The sequence below is a fragment of the Theropithecus gelada genome, chromosome 3 (assembly GCF_003255815.1).
Source record: "Theropithecus gelada isolate Dixy chromosome 3, Tgel_1.0, whole genome shotgun sequence".
NCBI lineage: Eukaryota > Metazoa > Chordata > Mammalia > Primates > Cercopithecidae > Theropithecus > Theropithecus gelada.
The window spans coordinates 162469801-162489303 of record NC_037670.1 but is presented as its reverse complement, the minus strand read 5'-3'; the positions used below and the strand labels follow the sequence as shown (position 1 = coordinate 162489303).

Sequence of the window (19503 nt, the reverse complement as noted above, 5' to 3'; positions counted from 1 at the left end):
CTTAGGATAAATATAAAATGGCATGAATTAGAAATCAGTTTAAGGACTAACAAAGTCAAGTATGAGGTGCCTGAAAACTAGAAAGAAGTGAATACTGTACTGGTTTTTGAAAAGGGAAAAGCTTGACATTAATACCTGGAAAACTGGTAGAGCTGGTTATTAAACAGATCCTTTGTGAATAGGAAGAAAGCAGTGCTGACTAAGTGGGAACATGGATTTGCCTAAGAGGTCCTGAGAAGCAGGTAAATTCTGGCTTAGAGCCTCTGGAGAGGGGGATCTTTAAACTTGCTCTGTTTGCTCAGCCTTCTTATCAGCATATCTGAGGATGACATAGACCATAACCCTTATCTAGACTTTCTGGGAGTTGCAGGCTTGGGATCCGGAAGGAACGTGAAGGAGGGGGGCTGGTGTGAATGAGATGAAGTGGGAGGGAGACGTCTTTATGAAGATCCAAGGGCCCCAAAGCTGAGAGGAACTGCTGGGATGTCAGATGTCAGATCAGTATCCAAAATCACCTTGCTGTTTAGGAAAGCTGGATATGCAGGCCAGTGAATGCAGAGAGAAAGCAAAGAGGTTTGTGTGTGCTGGGGGATGAGTGCGAGGATGGAAGGGAGTGGGAATTCATTTATTGATATATACGTGCAGAGCACTGCACCCACGTTGTGCCAGGTACTGTGTTCTGGGTGCTATTGGAGCAGTGAATCAAGTAGAAAAACGTTCAGCCCCCATGAAGCTCATGTGTAGTGCAGGAGATCGGAAACAAACATACATGTAATTTCTTAGGGGGTGATTCATGTTATGGAGAACAATAAACCACCATGGGGTAAGAGAATGCTGGTGGAGGGCGGGAGGCTGTGACTGGCTTACGCAGGGTTGTGGGGAGTCCTGCCTGATGTTGTGGTATTTGAGCCTGAGGGCAGTGAAGGTGCAGTCAGCCCAGATGGCTGGGAAAAGTGGTTCCCCAGCGTGGGTGCTAGAGCTGGGAGAGGCAAGTGTGCCTGCAGCAGAGAGCCCTCAGGGAAGGGGAAGGAGGATGGTGCGGGAAGAAGCTCCAGGTGAGAGGGCAGAGGAAGGGGGCCTAGAAACCCGCTGTTCATCCTGATGAGATTCAGGATTTGAGTAGAGGAGGGACAAGATCTGGGAATACACACTCAGGATCCTTCTTGATGACAGCCTTCCAATGCTTAGAGGGAACAGTTCCAAAGTCAGAGCCATGGCCATCTAGTGAAAGCTACCAAGAGACAGCTTTTAGTTCAGTGTATGGCAGCTTTAGAATTCAAGTTGCCCAAGCAATGGTCTGTGCTGCTTCATGAGTTTAGCGTCCCTGGGTTTGAGCTTAAAAACCACCAGGATCTGTTTCAATGTGAACATTCACTGAATCTTCCGCCTTGGAGAACAGGTGTTTCCTGACATTGGTCCTGACTTTGGTGGGGTCACAGATGGGGAAGAGCAGAGCAGGCGCGTGGAGGTGCAGGGGATGCTAGGAGGGAAGTGGAGGCTGGGTTCATGGAGACACAGGGGAGCCGTGTGAGTTCCTAGAAGAACTTCCTAGAATTTCCCATGGTTCAGAAAAGCGAGGGGGCCTGCCACAGAGAGACTGAGCAGTGGGCATGAAGAGGGCATGGGTCCTGAGATCGTGGAGGAGAGGCCTGGGGTAGGCTAGAGGTCTTTCAGGAAGCAGCAGAGGATGAATGGAAGAGTTGCCAGGGACAGAGCTTCCAGCTGAGTGACCAAGGTGATAATCAGAGGCTTGTGAGGTGTGTCCCTGGGTGGGAAAAGGAAAGCTTTTGTTTCCTAGGGATCACAGGTACCTGTGTGAAAGACAGAGGACTGTCTGGCGTAGAAATGGGGAGGGGAGGGCAAGAGATGCCACAGGGGAGAGACCCCCAAGATGACAGGAAGAGTTGAGGCCTAGAGGTTGGATCCACAGAAGACGCATTCTGTCTGTATCCCGTGATGGCAAAGGTGGGATAAAGGGCCTCTGCCTGAGAGGGTGACGTAGGAGAAAGCCTGAGATTATTCCAGGTTTGGGTTGCCTGGGTGTGGGGAGCAACAGCTGACCCAAGCACAGAGAGCCTGATTCAGCCTGTGTTTTGGCTGTGCAGGGGGAGGGCCCCCATGTTCCTTCCCCAATTTCAATTCAGAGACATACGCACTGTCCTCCAAACTGCCACTTAATTATATGCTGGTCTGATTGCAAGGACACTGAGCGAATTCATTTAAATTGAGAAAATTGGGCACAAATGAAAAATTTTAATATTCTCATCTCCTCTACCCCCCACCCCCCAGTTTATAATTTGGAGGAAGGAAGTAAATTTAATGCAGAATGTAAACATTTAACAATTTAAGCTTCTTCCTAAAATAATAGATTGACTTTTTAAGCCCACATTTCTTTCTGAGTAAAAGAAATAATTCTTGGAGGCCGAGGTCTTTGCCTGAGGTTGGGAGTTCGAGACCAGCCTGGCCAACATAGTGAAACCCCGTCTCTACTAACAATACAAAAAATTAGCTGGGTGTGGTGGCATGCACCTCTAATCCCAGCTACTCGGGAGGCTGAGGTAGGAGAATCGCTTGAAACCGGGAGGTGGAGGTTGCAGTGAGCTGAGATCGTGCCATCGCACTCCAGCCTGGGCTACAAGAGCAAAACTCCATCTCAAAAAAAAAAAAAAAAAAAGGAAATTATTTAGTTTTAAGTTTAAAATAATTGATAAATAAGATTATGTTTATTTGTTAATTTAAATGAAATAAAACACATGCTTCTGTAGTGGTTATATCATGGGAAAACTGTTCACAATATGCACAATTAATTATTTGAATTTCAGATGGTTCCCCTGTGGATGTCTTTACATGTGTATGCTTTAGAGCCAGAGGTAATTGATCCAATGTTGTCTTTTATTAGATATTTCCAGGCTAATATGCCACTGACCCTAACTGTTATATATTCCTGATTCTCTCTTTAAGCCTTGGAAAGGTTTTGGACAAAATCACTAATATTCTAACTCTTTTGGTGGAATTTCAGTTTTCACAATTACTTTTTTCTGTCTTTTATTTTCTCTCCCCCCTCCCCCGTGTGTGTGTGCATGTGTATGTGTATAAATACACACATATGTATTTATTTTGCATTTACTTATGGTCACTGTATTTTAAGCTTGCATTCTCGTGGAAAGTCTATGTTATGAACTTAGCACTTATTCCTCAGAGGCGGTTTAGATAATGGAAAATTCATGAGCTGTGTAACCAGACAGATGGTGGCTTAAATTCTAGCTCCAGCACATTCAAACCGCATGTTCTTGGCAAGTTACTTCACCTCTCTGAGCCTTGGTTTACTGCCCTATAAAATGGGTCTAATTATTACTTATCTAATGGGATAGTTATGAGAATTCACTATATAATGAGAATTATATATTTTTTACTAGGTGTTAAAAGCACCTAGTAAAATCTCTCCATTAGTGGACACTACTGCTGCTTCTGTTTTTGCTAGAGGACTACAATGGGGATATGAAGCAATGAGAATTCTAAAAACTAGGGAATGGGAATGTGGAAAGTAGACCTCTGAGAAATAAAGGGAAGAGAGTGAAAGTGAAAAGTTACTGAGGTAAATAAGTATTTTATCACTCAACTTTCTGTTGTACTGGTGAACCAGTAATTAAATTACCTTACATTTTCTAAATATTGCATGTACTTTCCTCACTGGATGGCAAAAGATGCAGTTTACTTAGGGTAATTTAATTTGGTTATTACACTTTGATTCTCATCATGCTTTATTTCACCCTGGTTTGTAGAATATTTGAGAAATCATTGATCGGGCTCCCTGTCTTCACGAAGTTGAATGTCATTTCAACATATGGTCATGTCTTGTCTCCCAGAACGTTTTTGGGAATGGTGTCTGAGGTTTTGCTACGTAACAAATCACCATACAACTTAGTGGCTTAAAACCACCATCATTTATTTAGCCTGCAATTCTGTGAACCAGCAATTTGGACTGGGCTCAGATGGACTCTTCTTCTGCTGGTCTCAGCTGGGTTCACCTATGAGTCTGTGGTCAGGTGCTGGTCAGCCAGCTCTGCTTCTAGGGGATGGGTGGCGATCAGCTGGGGTGATAGAGAAAGGGAATGGTGGGGAATATGGACCTTGGGGTTCACTCATTACCCAGAGACTAGTCCTGTCTTGTTCAGATGGCAGCTCAAGTTGCCAAAGACTCTTGGGACCCAGTTTCAGAACTTGGACAATTATACTTCCACTTCATTGTGTTGGCCAAAGCAACTCGAAACGCCATTGCAGAATCGAAGAGCAGAGAAACAGACATCACCTCTTCCTGGGAGGGCCTGCCAAACATTGAGGCCGTTTTCACAATCCTCCTTAGGTGGGGTCTCTACAGTCCTCATTAACAAGTCAATTCTGGTCTCTTGGAGTCAATAGGTTCCTTCTCAGATGTGAGACAGACGTACACACATACTGTAGTAACTTCTGCTTTAATGTTAGTCTCTTAAAAAATGACTTGGCATTTTGGAGACTGAAAAGAAGTACTTAAGTTTTTACATCCCTTATGTTGCAGACAGATTGCAAGTGTGTGAAGTGTTGGCACCAGAGGATTGACCCTGACCACACTGGGCCTTCCTTGGATTTAATCCTGACCAGATCCACTCACCCGTGTCTAAGCAGTGGTCAGGCAGAATGAGGAAGTGTCAGCTGGTGACCTCACTAGAGGCTCTTCAGGTGGCCCTGGATCAAGAGCAACTTATTCATTGTCTTTGATGCAGAAAGTGAGACATAGGAGAAAGGGCCGCCCCTTAACTCACTGGATTTCTTGAAACATTTAAACATTGCATTGTACCAAATGCCAAGCAGATAAGTGAGTTCCTCAAATGCAGCTTTTTAAAACTCTTGTCACCCATCAGATGATCTCAAGCTGTTTGGCTTGTTTGAAGCAGCCAAGGATTTCTTTTCTTTCTTTCTTTCTTCTTTTTTAAACAGGCAGGGTCTCACTCTGTTGCCCAGGCTGGTCTTGAACTCCTGAGCTAAATTGATCCTCCTGCCTTGCCTCCCAGAGAATTGGGATACAGGTGTGATCCACTGTCCCTGGCCAAAGTTTTATTTTCTGATCATTGTGGGGAAAAGTAAATTCCAAGATTTTTCCCAAGACAGTAGACTTAGGATCTTAGTGGTTTGTCTCCAAGTCACAAACTTAAGGGGTTCTTTTTTTACGTGAATTTTACCTGAGTTCTAACTTGTGTTGGGCCATCACGTTTGTTATGCATAGCCTTGGGCTTGGGTGAACTGTTTGAATTGACTTCTGGCCTGTAAACTCTACTCTCTTCCCACTGAGGACTGACCCCAGGGAATTGCATGAGTCAGGGAGCTGCGTGTTTCCCTTGGTGACCATGGAAATTAGGAACAGTGATGACCTGGATTTAGGGGAAAACTGGAAAGTGACTGATTCAGTTGAACAACTCCTGGGACTTCAGTGGGCCAGGCCTGGGACAGAACACGCCAGACACAATGTTCCTGCCTTCTGGGAGGAGGTCCTATATTGTAGCCATTGTTCCCTTGGGATCAAACAGCCTTCCACCCTGTGATACAGCAAAAATTAGTAAGAACGCATCTGAAGTGTTTTTGCTTATTGATGAATTAATACCTTGGCAGAGGAAAGAGATAAATGTCATTGCATTTACCACTCTTCTTATACACCCAGCTTTCTTACAGGTGCGTTCTTTGAAGAAAACTTGTGAAGCCTGTAAATTGAATGGAAGGAGTAGGAATTATTTGGGTTATTAAAATATTCTTCGCTTTCTAAAAATGAAGACAAATTATCCATCTTCTCAAGTTTAAGAGTTCTATACTAGTTGAGGGGCTGGGCCTAGTTGCTGAGGTTGGAGTTACTGTATTTTTCTCTGATGCGAAGTAGTCTGGGCCCAGTGGAGATTCCACGGTGAAGGAGGACTTGGGATTGTATAATTAGGCATCCCTGTGGACAGTCAGGATGCTGTACAGATGGTGGGGAAAGCAATGAGGTTGTGACATTAATGGATTTCCCAAGTGTTTATTTGGCTTCTGTTATGTCTAGGCATTGTAGATTCCTGTAGTCACATCCTTGAAGAGAGAGAAATAAGTAAAAAAAAAAAAAAAAAAAAAAAACGCAAAAAGTAAGTGGTAAATGTGTTGAGAGAAGGAAATCTTTGGGCGCATTTTGGGTGCCTAGTGACATGATTTCCTGGGTGAGTGGAAGAAGGCTAGTTTGTGGAAGTAGCAGTTTTCCAGGTGGAGAAGGGAGGGAAGTGGAATTCCAGGCTGTAGGAACCTGTGTTCAAGACGGGGAGGAGTGATGAGCACTGTGTGTTCAGGGAACTCCATGTCATCGTTACATCTGACTAGACCAGAGCGGGAACCAAGTGGAGAGGCAGAAGAAGAAAAGACAAAACATTTTATGAATTTTAATATTCACTGGGGGGTGGGGGGCATTGGATTAAATCCACACACACACTGCTTTTTAAAAAGGCCTCTGTTTGACAAAATGAAATGCTGTTCAGCTCTAAAAGTAGCTCTTCACTACTGGGTTAATTGAATTTGGCTACTTTCCTGTAAGTGACAAATCCCTTTTTCTAGAAAAAGGTGAACAGATTCACCTAGCTCAGTGCGGAATGTTGTTTCACCTGTCTGAATGGTCTCTTTTAGGTGGGGCCTTATGCTGTAGGCTAGCAATCGCAAATCTTTGCCCAACTCGAAGAATTCAGAACCTGGATTGTGAAATACAAGTAAAAGTAAAATAACTATCATTGTTATTTTCTACTGTTTCAATATGGCTCATCTGGGCTGTGGCTTCTCGAGAAATATTTGGCACGAAAGGACAAATATTTACAGGACCCGAAAGATGGAAGGTAGAGAGTGCAATGGCAGTTTGAGAGCAGCTCAGGTGGGCTTCGGAGCTTTTGTGAATAAGAGAGAGCTCAGGTTTGATTTAGCGGAAATTGATTTCAAAATTAATTCTATTACTGGAAACTTGCACTGGGGGGGGGGAAACCTGGGTATTACTGTCCACTGCTAACACTGCGAAACGATTTTCTTCTGGCAGGAGTGGTAGTTGGAATTTAAACCAGACACTGACCTGAGATGCTCTCTAAAGTAAATTGACTAGACACTTATTTGCAAATGCTCTATAATGAAAATGTCCAATTAGACTGAAATTGTATTCTACTCCTTATAGCTTATTCATCTCACTTGGTGAGTGCTTTTTAATTTTATATCCACTTATAAGTGGGAAACAACTGTTTATAAATAATTAGAAGGCCTTTGGGTCTTCTCTGATTCAAAGTCTTACATTCCTGAGGCAAACTGATGGTTCTGTCTTGCCACCAAATACCTGGTGCCTGGTAACACAAGCGGCAGCAAAATCTGAGACCTGAAATCAAGTGCCTTAGCTAGTGTTTTAAACATCAAAGTATGAGTGATTTCAATTGGATTGAAAAGTACCCAGTGAGAGAAATTTTACTTGCAGCAAGGAAGACTAGGATTTGAATGTGTCCAATGACTGTCCCCATATATCCTGGGGGAAGTTATTTAACCCATTAATGCCTTAGGTTGCAATTTTTTGAATTTTTGCATGAATGAAAAATCAGACCTTGGCGATGACCTTGAGTGGTAGGATATAAATAACTCCCACATGCTTAGCGTTCCAATAATGGAACACTAGGCATATTAATCTTTCCAAGCTTCAGTTTCTGTCTTTATAAAAAGGAGATGACAGTGCTCAGATCTGCCTCTTTGAGGTGGGTTTTAATTTTATTGGTAATATTTCAGTTCTTTTTCAAAAATTTGAGGCCAAGATCGCAGATTTACATTTGAAAAGTGTAGGTGGTGGATTTCACGGGTACCTGTTAAATTATTTTCTGAGTTATGTTTGTTTCAGATTGTTTTCCAATTAGACCAAAAATTTAATCACAAATTAGAAGTGAAAATGCCAAGTGCCCTCACACCTATTTCTAGACTCCATGAGTATTTTTGAACCGGACGCGTATGTTTGGCTTGTGGGGATTAAGGCGAGAGCAGTGAGGTGGCAGTGCTGAAGAACTAATCATAAGACTGCCATCTTCACCCTCCCCCATTCTGTGGTGCTTCCCAAACCAGAATGCGACCAGCTGCAATCCACCCGGGCTTTGCTGCTTGCTCTAGAAACTGTCTGTGAACACGTGCTTTTTCTATACCTGCTGAATGGATTCTTACTGTACTCATTGAAGATGGAAATAAATGGGCAAGGATTTCTGATGGAGTAGTAGTGTATCTGTAACCACTTACAAAAGGTCAGCCTGGTGAGAATTAGGGGTCAGGAGAGGGATTGGTTTATCATGATCATTCATTGTTTACTTCTAAATGTAGGTTAACGTGGTCGAAGAATGGTGTCTCTATCAGTGGCTCTGTCCGGGGAACTTTAGAGTTTTTTTTGTTTTTTTTTTTTTTTTTTTGAGACGGAGTCTCGCTCTGCTGCCCAGGCTGCAGTGCAGTGGCCGGATCTCTGCTCACTGCAAGCTCCGCCTCCCGGGTTCACGCCATTCTCCTGCCTCAGCCTCCCGAGTAGCTGGGACTACAGGCGCCCGCCACCTCGCCCGGCTAGTTTTTTGTATTTTTTAGTAGAGACGGGGTTTCACCATGTTAGCCAGGATGGTCTCGATCTCCTGACCTCGTGATCCGCCCGTCTCGGCCTCCCAAAGTGCTGGGATTACAGGCTTGAGCCACCGCGCCCGGCCTAGAGTTTTATGTTAAATAAGAACCCAGACTCTGGCAGTTATAGGGCCTGGTTTCTTGGATCTGGGTTTTCAATCACTGGGAGTCTTGAGTGACTAATTACCCTAGCGCTTAGGCAACATTTGTAGTCTTCTTTCTATTCCTTTATAGGTTGGGCAGTTGTTCCGGCTTCTCTGGGACTGAGAGGTATCCCAGGATGTGGAACTTTACAACCAGAAAAGTCTGAGGCAACTGGGGCAGCTGGTCTTCCTACTTTTTAGCCTCCGTGCCTTCTTCTTCTCCTCTTGCCTGCCTCCTGTCTCATGGCCAGACAATTCCATGAGCATTCCAAACTCTTTAGGCTGCTGTGACAGATAAACTTTACATGTGGTGCACCTGGGGAGTTTGGCAACACAAAGTGATTCATTTTAAAAAGTAGGAGTGCTCTTAGGGTAGTTTGGATGCAAGCATGACCTGCCTTTATAGAGGTTACATGTGCGCTGCCTGCAGTGCTCCTGATGATTTCTTTGCGGTTCTTTCCTTTTTGCTGAAAGTGTTCTGAAAATAGAGAGCCGTGGCCATTACAGTTAGAACAGGGAGCAAACAGACACCTCTGAGATGATCCTTAGCCCCCTGCGCCCTGCCTGGGTCCACCCCTACTTCTAGGTAGCCATCTGCTGTCACCACCTGCAAGAGCAGGAGTGTTTGTAAGCTGTGGATTATGTTCCTAGGATTACTAGTTTTTCTTTTTCAGGAAAAATAATACACAATTCAAGCCAAATGTAAACAAGCACTAAGATCCTACACTTTTGTTCCCGGTAATCATTAAATGCTGTAGGTCATTTCACAATTTCAGTTGTCATTTCAGTTATCCCTCATACGTAGACAGGACAGGTCCAACCTGTATCTCAAGGTCAAAGGGCTGGACTCTACTTATGTGTGTGGAACTTCGGAATACCAGGCAGAAACCCATGCAGAGAGGTTGCTTCTCAAGATTTTGATCTTGTCTCCTCCGTGAAGAATGACACGAAGAATTTCTCTTTCCTTATGATTCATCAGGAGAGTGCTGTTTATTCTTCCAGGTTTCCAGCTCACACACCCCTGCTACTTTTTCCTCCTGGAGAGGTTACAGGACCTTGTGATCTTACTGGGCTGTGTGAAAACCCCATGATGATGCCTTTCCCTTCTGCAGGTCTTTGACCGTCTGTTGTAAGTGCTCTTTTTTCTCTTGGTTATCTAGCTGCCAGCTGTTTACAAACTAGTTTGCATCAAGTGGTTGCCTAGAAACCGTTATGAAAACAGGATTAGGCAAAGCATTTTTTCTATATTACAGCTGCTTTCTGATGAAGGCTTGGCATTAGAAAGAGCTCAGTGTGTACCCCTTCCCAGCCTTAAAACACAATGCAAGTGAAACAAGGACTTTCCAACAGAGATGACATGATTTCTCTATAGTCACATTTCGAGACAGTCATCACCCACCCAACTCTCCCCTCCTCTGCAAACCCACATACCCTTCCCTTTCAGGAGAGCCATGTGTTGGGGAGGGTTGACCCTTTTTAAAGAACATTTAACATAAACCAACAGCAGGTCTCAGATACTGTTATTTACCCATCCATTCTTCGGGCCTTAGCTAGACTGGAGTGGGTGCAGAGAAGTTAGAAGGCTCTGGCAGCAATTTGGTCGTAAAGAAAGAATGTGTTATGTGGAGTAGCAGTTAATCAACTAAGCGGTAAGCAGGTTTTCAGTGAAACACCACTGGGAGCTAATCCCACTTAACATCAACTACAGTGACTTAGAGGGAACAAGCTCTCTAACCCTGAGCTCTCTTGTTTCCCAGGAAATAAATCAGGATGAAGTCAAGAGACATCAAGAGTTTACATTAAAAGGTCTTAGTAAGTGATTGAAATATTCTTAAACTGGCTGGGCGCAGCGGCTCATACCTGTAATCCCAGTACTTTGGAAGGCTGAGGCAGGCAGATCACTTGAGGTCAGGAGTTCGAGACCAGCCTGGCCAACATGGTGAAACCCTGTCTCTTCTAAAAATACAAAAATTAGCCAGGCGTGGTGGCAGGCATCTGTAATCCCAGCTGAGGCAGGCGGATCGCTGGAACCCTGGAGGCGGAGGTTGTAGTAAGCCAAGATCACACCACTGCACTCCAGCCTGGTTGACAGAGTGAGAGAGTGAGACCCCATCTGAAAAAAAAAAGAAAGAAAGAAAGAAAGATTCTTAAACTCCTCCTGGAATAGGATAAATAGGTAAATAAGTGATTATGTCTGGATTTGGGGTCAAAGGAGAAAGAGGAATCAGGAAAAACTTAGTAAGTCAGCAAATACTGAGCACTTGCAGATATGGTAGAGTGGGGTGGGGTAGTAGGGTGTCAGTCAAACACTGAGCAAGACGGACAGTCTCTGTATCTTCTAGTGCAAAGGTGGGGAAGCAGGGGCCACATGATAAAAACTGGAGCAGATAAATCGGTAAGCTAATTTCAGATACTGGCAAATGCAGTGAAGATGACAAAATGGGACCTGTGGCTCCTGTAGGGGACACGGACACTGCTTTTCTAAGGTGACATTTGAGTTGAAAGACTAAGAGCCTGAGGGCTGGGTGGGGATATCCTCTCAGCCGTGGGGAGGATGGGAAGGAGGCTGAGTATATGGAAGAGATAGTTAATAGAAATCAAACACAACGAGAACCTTCAATGTTAGATGACAAATCAGGTCCATACTAGGAAGATCTTTTCCAGGTTTCCCAGAAAAGTAAATCAAACCTCACCAGGCCTCCAGATGGTTTTAATTACCTTTTCGTAGGGCTGCCGAACAGGGTATTAGTCATAGACTTGACAATAAGGACTTGTGGGTTTTTCTCAGAGATATTAATGGATGGGAGTAATTTTGCATTTGAAACTTTATTTTTAAACTATGAAAATAACATATTACCGAAGTTAGAGAAATCAGAAAAATCTCTTATGTTCCCACTATCCTAACAGCCCTGTTATCTATTTTGTATATTTCTTTTTCTTTCTTTCTTTTTTTTTTTTTTTGAAGACTAGGTCTCGCTCTGTCACCCAGGTTGTAGTGCAGTGGCGTGATCCTGACTCACTAGAGCCTCCACCTCCTGGGCTTAAGGGATCCTCCCACCTCAGCCTCCTAAGTAGCTGGGACTGCAGCTGTGCACCACCACACTCAGCTAATTAAAATATTTGTTTTTGTTAGAGACAGAGGCTCCCTATGTTGCCTAGACTGGTCTCGAACTCCTGGGTTCAAGCAGTCCTTGGGCCTCACCTCCCAGAGAGCTGGGATTACAGGCATGAGCCACCACGTCTGGCCTGTTTTGTGTATTTCTTACAGTCTTTTTCATGTATGTGATTTTGGATAGTTAATATATTGCCCTTTGAATGCATAACAGGCATTTCCCCAATACTTCCTTAAGCTTATATACCATACTTATACATTTCAGTAAGTACAATCAATTCTTGTTATTTGCAGTGGTTAGGGTCTGTTAAGTCACTGTGAACACTGAACTAGCAAATACTAAACCATTGCTGCTAAGGGAAATAGAGGATTAGGTTCCTGCAGTGTCTGATTACATTTTTATCACTAACCAGTATATAACCTTGTTTTATGTGTGCTTCTGTTTAAGGACACCATACTTAATGTATTAGTATATTGTTGGTTTATTAACATTGAACTGCGGCCAAGAGTGCTATCACCTATACCTGAACAAAGCTTATCAAACACATGGATTTTTTTCTGTGAGGCACATCACAGCCGTCTTGTACTTAGGACACTAGAGAGCACTTAGCACTGTGCTTGGGAGGTGTGTTAGACAGCAATGTCACCAACAAAAAGCACAAAGATGTGAAAAACAACATGGCACTAAATAGACCATGAAAAGGACCCTGCGTAACAGCCTGAGAGCTAGATCAAGAAGGCAGAGCATGCCCTGCTTCAGCCTTAGCTGGGCATGTGCATGTCAGTGACCCAAATTTTTTGCCACACTACGTGGATTCTCAAATGACCATGAAAGTGCCACATGTATTGATTTTTGAGGTTACAAATCAATTTTATCAATTAGACACAATTCATAAATATGGAATCTGTGAATAATGAGGATCAGTGTATTATTCTTCAGACTGTACCATGGCTGTACCATGAAACTAGGGATCCTGAAACTAGGGAGAGCCTCCCCAAGCCTTTGAATTACTAGAGTGGAGAAATAAAAGGGTTCCTTTCTCCTGATAATTTTGTAATTAAATGAGAATATGTGAGTCCTTTATAAAGTGTGTTTTGAGATCTAGATTACACCTTACAATGACACGGTTTCTGACATGTCCTTGTTTGTTTTGCCATGAAACTGAATGATAAATGGCTCACCTTCAGATGCGTACACAGACACACTGCTATTCTGGTGTTTGTGGAGCCTTCGTAATACCTCCTCACTCCCCACCCCAAACAAACCAAATTCCTGAAGAAAGCACTACTACAGAGTAGCTCAGAAGCATGGGGAGAAACAGCCCTCTGTGTCTCAGAAGGGAGCGGTGGTGATAATATCACCTTACATTTACGAGGGGCTTTAGCATTTGTGAGCTTCTTTGATGTGGTCCAGTTTCCCCAGAAAAAGACATAAATGTGAACTGATGGTAATCATATCTGACCTTACCTGAAATGACTATCAGACATTTTGCCCTCCGGAGAAATCCAGGGTGTGAGTCTTGATCCTTTCTTTAACCAGCGCCTGTTTGGTGAGAATAGCTATCCCATTGGAAAACGCAGTACCCCTCATATGACCCACAATTCCATGACAAAACCACTCACATTTTCACCATCAAAGATCAAGAAGCATATGGTGTAGTGGAAAGAGTGTGGCTTTTGCAGTCAGAGGAACTGATTTTGATTTCCTAGTTCTACCCCTTCCTTAGCTGTGCAACTTTGGGCAAGTTGTAAAGCCTCTCTGAGCTTGCATTTTCTCGTTGGGCTAATGGGATAATAATGACCCCACTCATGTGTCTGTTGTGAAGATTAAATAAAATAATATACTTAGCCACTTTCCTTATTATACTTCTGATAGTACCTCTCTTGACAAGGAGCTTATCAATAGATCCTTAGAGAAAATCAGTGAGTCATCTTGACGGTGACCTTTGTTTCCCAGCAACTCGACCTGAAGTTGATCATTCTCAATAACACCATTATCAAATAACCAGTGTGGACTGGGTTTTGCATCCATGAGTGTCTAAGCAAATGTCACTATTTAATTTTATTCTTCCAAAACATGTTATTTTTTCCCTGGTGTGAGAAACACAAATGTTCCAAAGTAAACATTCATGAAATACCCCTTAGATTTTTTTTTCTAATCTTGATTGGGGTGTTGACAAGCTTTATGTCTGTGTTAGCTGTTGAATAAAGCCATAGAAGAGACTTGCTGAATATAACAGACCCAGGTCAAAGGGGTGTGGGAAGAGGCTACTGCAACACTGGTGCCTATTTAATCCATGGGAAAAGCGAAATATAAGGAAGTAACTTGCACAGAAGGATCTTGAAACCAGGGAAAGCCTCCCCAAGCCTTTGAATTACTGGAGAAACAAAAAGATTCCCTCTCTCCTGATAATTTTGCAATTAAATGAGAATATGTGAGCCCTTTATAAAGTGTGTTTTGAGATTAGCTTCCACTTTACAATGACATCGTTTCTGACCTGTCCTTTTTTAAACATCTGTGGGAAGCTAGCAAGTGAATCCCAACTGCTGGATTGCCCATCACGGGTCAGTATCAGCCTCACTATGGCAGAGATGATAGGGTCAGCAGTCTGAATGCTGAACTCCAGGTCCAAGTGGCTATTTCCTTTTGCACTTTGATAGCTGGCATTTGCCTAAGAGAAAATGATACTTCTTTGGGCTGACTTGGCCTTTGAGATTGCCCTGAGACCAGTGATCTCTGTACCCTGATGTGAGGTATAGACTTATTTCTCAACTAGGAAGAGGTACACCTTCATGTAAACATGTTTGGAACATTCTTGTGTGAATGTCCTGTATATTTCTGTTGACTCCTGTGGTGTAAGTTGGTAACAGACAGCCATCCTTAAGCCTGGGATCGTCACAAAACTGATGATCCTGCTGGTTTTCATCATCATCACTAAAACTCATTTGAATGGCCAGTTGTTCATTATGTTGTGCAGGTCACAGAACAAGGACAATAAAATGCATCTGATATACCTTCTTGGAGTTTGCAGTCTATAACAGATAACTGGATAGGAATGGTCAATTCGTTTTCATGAGGCTATTCTTTAGTTATGTACTAATACTCATGCTGTGGATTCAGTAGGAAAATTGAAACTACAGAAGTCTTGTGGTGAGCCCAGCACACTTTTGAATAGCCAGGACGATCCTCTTAAATGTTAATATTTACCTTGGCCCAGGTAAATCAGTGTCCTGTTTCCTTCTGTTAACTTGCAGTGGATATCTGCAAGTAAGTAAACAGTCTAATAGTGAGAAATTTAGTAGGGACATGGAACTGAGACACCAAAATTCCAATATATTTGCTTTATTCCAACTTTGGAGAGTTGGAGAGTTGGAGGAGATAGAGAAGCTACAGGTAAGTTTTGGTCCCTACCGTAATGTTCCCCTGGCTACTAGCAAGATGAAGCTTGGGCACTAGTTGAGAAAAACAGTTTAATCGTGAATTGAGTTTCAGCATGATGTAATACCAGCTTCAATAATGAACTAGTGAGCATGTTTTAGGTAGTCCTAGTAGGCTTTGAGCTGCAAGACAGCATCTTTGCATCTCCAGAATTTAGCACAGTTGACTGACACATCATGAATTCTGAATATGTCTTAGCTGAATTGAAGCCAAGGTGGTCAGGGAACAAGGGTAAGACACAAGAACGAAGAGGCCTGGAGACAGGGAGTCATGGGAAAGCACTGTCTTGTGAGGTCCTCACTATTAGATCCAGGGGAGAAATTGTTGAGGTCAGGTATGGAAGTACCTCGTTCATCCAGGGAGCCAGAAACAGAGCAGGAGGACTTGGTGGGGTAGCTGTAGAGTGGCAGGGCCCGGGGCTCCAGGCTAGTGAGGGAGCCAACTCAAATGAAGGTCGGGCTGGAGGAGGCCTGGCACAGTTATAAACCTCCTGCAGAGACAGGGCAGGGGAAGGAAGTGAATGTGGAGGTGGATATTCCAGGCGTGACACCAGCCAAGCCAGGCTGTGACTGGTCTTCAGTTAAGAAATGTGTCTTATGTAAATGTGCCTACTTTGAGCATTTCAAAAATTCCTCTTCCTCCCTCCCCTCAGTTTTCCTGTAAAAGTTTCTTTAAAAAACTCAACTTGTTCTTGGCTAGACCATCAGGAAAAAAGAGATTTACCTAAACCTAGGCCAGGGCAGAACAACTGACCTGTGATCTGGGAGCCCACGTATGAAGTCGCGGGTGCCATCTTAGTCTGACTTCCTTCTCTAAAGGAGTGAGCTGAGGGGGGCAAATGGCGGGATCAAGACACAGGTGTGGAGAGGCTCAGGGGAGCCCAGGAGGGCTCAGGCCAGGGCCACACCCCCAGTTTGAGGCTGCCTGAAAGTGTCACAGGTTCTCCGGCTCTCACATTTCTCTTCAGGATTCATTTTTCCTCCTCATGAATGTCTTCAGATAGTAGACACAGAGAAGCGAGGGTGTAGGCGAGGGAGTGGACAGAGATGTAGCCAGTCAGTGGGTGTATTAGTTTTCTCTTGCTACAGGTATTGATCGGGTGTGGCTGCCATAACAAAATACCACAACCGGGAGACTTAAACAACAGAAATGTATGTCTCATGATTCTGGAGGCTGGGAAGTCTGAGATCAGGGTGCCAGCATGGTTGGTTTCTGGTGAGGGCTGTCTTCCTGACTTGTAAATAGCCACCTTCTTGCTGTGTCCTTACTGGGTAGAGGGAAGAGAGAGAGAGAGGGAGCTAGGGCTTCAACATTTAGATTTTGGGGGGGACACAGTTTAATCCAGAGCACTACACCTAACAAATTACCGCAAACATTGTGGCTTAAAACAACCACATTTATTATCTCACATTTTCCACGAGTCAGGAGTCTGGGCATGGCTTCACTGGGTCCTGTCCTCAGTGGCTCACCAACCTGCAGTTAGGTGTCAACTGGGGCTGCAGTCTCATTTGAGGCTCGAGGTCCTCGTTCAGGATCACATGGTTGGAGACAGAATTCAGGGTTTTTATTTGTTTTTGTTTTTGTTTTTTTAATACATCTTCTAGTGGTTTGCCTCTTCCAGGCCAGCAGGAGGAAAATTTTTCTCATTTCTAGACCTTCTTTTAAAGGGATTGCCTTATTAGGTCAGATGCACTCAGGATAATCTCCATTTTGATGAACTCAGAGTCAACTGAATTAGAACCTTAATGACACCTACAAAATTGCCTTCACCATTGTAACCCGGCACTCACAGGACGGCCATCTGTCATAATCACAGGTTGCACAGGCCACACTCAGGGGAAGGGGGTTATACCAAGCATGTTACAGCAGGGAGCAGGAATCTTGGGGGTCATCTTAGAATTTCAGCCTACTACAGTGGGCAGGAGAGAGTGTGTGGCCAGTGCCTGTTTGTTCTTTCCATAAAAGCAGAGGGATTTAACAGACTGTAATTTGGGGGAGGGTGCATTTGGACAGCAGGATCAAAAATATTATTTTAAGTATTTGTGGCTGGTAGCTCAAGTCATGAGAGAGAACAGAAGTGGCCACTAAATGCAATCTAAAGATAAAAGCTTAATTGTAGCGGCTCAGGGTGGAAATTTGGATTTATGAAAGGAAAAGTGTTTTGATAGGACAATTTGTTGGGAGTCATTTCAGAACCCACCCTTGTGAGGAGGGGAGTGAATGAAGAGGAGCTCCTTTCTAGCATTTAAGGTTCTAATACAAAACCTGCGTGTTCACCTGTAGGTAGCCATGCTTGTCGGAGACAGGCCCAGTTATTCTTAGTCCAGATTGCTGTCAACATGGAGGGCAAAATTAGAGAGCAGATTTCTGTCTATGTGACATTTAAAGTGTCAGAGGAAGAAGTATCTGTGATTTGGGGTATTATTGTCCTGCAGAAAAGTCTGTCTTTTAGGCCTGTGCCTGCCAATGGGTTTGCTTGTTTATTTTTTAACATGCGTAAAATATAGAGTATCTATCTTTTGGGCAGAAAATGTCGTCTCTAGTCAGTTGTTTTCCCTGGTTTTTGTTCCCTGAGGACTATTTAAACCAGGTCTCACTTAATTCAGTTAAACAGAGTCTGTTTTGAAAAAACAAATGCTTTTTTCCTCCCATTGTAAACTAGAGGTCTTCGTTGTCAGAAATATAGATAAGAATAAAAAGACCTTGTTAGCACTATACAGAAGTGTGTCAACATTTTGCTAAAAGGCTGTCCATACATTTTTATATTCTAGCACTTACAATTTATACTTTCAATTAAAAATTATAAATTCTAAAATTATAAATTTATGAAATAGATAAAAATACATTAATGTATAAAGTATGTAACAAAAATGTATACATATATAAAGACAATTATAAATTAGGGAATTCAGTTTTCACAATATATTTTTCATTTAGATATATGATGTAGACATTTCTGTATATTAACAGCTAGTTTTCTACAATAGCAATTTTTTTCAATAACCACTTAGACATACCTTAATTTATTTAAATACTCTTACGTGGGCTATTTTAAATTTTATAGATCAATGGATCACGATTCAGGGCCATCTCTACCTTTGATCAGTAAGCTGTTCTTTCTGATTGTGATCTTGTTGCCTTCACTCAAATGGTCTAATGTTCATTGATTCAGTGCTTGCTGCTTGCAAAGGCAAAACTTGTGCTTTAGGTTTACTTTTTCCGTGGTTGGTTCCCAAGGCTACTTGCAGAGTTTTTAAATACCTCTTTTGTGAGCTAGAAGACCTAATAAACAAACCACTTTGTTGAGACTGGGAATATTAGCACTGGCACAATTTCTTAATTTTACTGTGCGTTTGCAGACATCATGAGGCAGAGAGGTGGTCCAGCTGCACCTTCGTTCCACACACAGACTCTGTGTACAGCTTTGTGAATTGCTATTTTTTCTTTCCCTTCTAAATGGGCTGCTGGTGGCAAAAATCTATTTAAACAAAGGTAAGCAAAAGATCAGTTTAAAGCCCAAACTTCAAAAGTTAGAGGTTTAACCTATTAGACACCCCGACTTTGCAAATGTGAAGAGTATTCGGATTAATGGGGAAAGGGGCTCTTGGATATTGGTGGGTCTTTAGACAGTGAAGAGAATACAGTTTCATGCCAGAGACAGTCGTGAAGAGGAGTTTCAGACACAGTGCTGCATTTTACATGAATGCTGAAAACAGACCCTTGGAAAGAACCTAAATCAACGTTATCATTCCCTCTTAGTTGGGTCTACATTTTGAAAGCTCCTTTTTTGACTTTTGGAAATAATATGGTGGCAGTTTTGGTTGTTATCACAATGGGAAGGGGGATGTTACTAGCACTGTGTGCCCAGGGGCCCTGGAATGTGCAGGAAAATCCTGATCAATGAAGAATCATCCTATCGACAATATCAACATGGCCTGGTTGAACATCTCTAACCACTTCAGAAATTGTTAGTTTTTTCTGAGGAATGGGGCAGAAAACATGAAACTATGGCCTGAATTTTTTTTCTAGGCTTCCCAGAAATTGTCTAGTGCCATTTCCCTCCCCCATTTCTCATGGAGGTTCTGCATAAGTGAGGCTAGAAGATATTGGTAGATGGAAAGAGGTTTGGTTCAAGGGAAAGTAGTACTGTAGTTTTA

General features: G+C 43.0%; 2 protein-coding genes across 2 annotated transcripts in view; one reads left to right on the top strand and one right to left on the bottom strand.

Moving 5' to 3' along the window:
- CREB3L2 (cAMP responsive element binding protein 3 like 2) overlaps nt 1-19503 on the top strand; it is a 127781-nt gene that overhangs the window by 39642 nt on the left and 68636 nt on the right. The gene's annotated exons all lie outside the window — the stretch shown is intronic.
- Nucleotides 5629-10282, bottom strand: LOC112620605. Its single transcript, XM_025379325.1, is given in 6 exon segments — nt 5629-5693; nt 5696-5738; nt 6811-6839; nt 8075-8164; nt 8167-8198; nt 10227-10282. Coding segments are annotated over 6 exon segments (315 nt in total).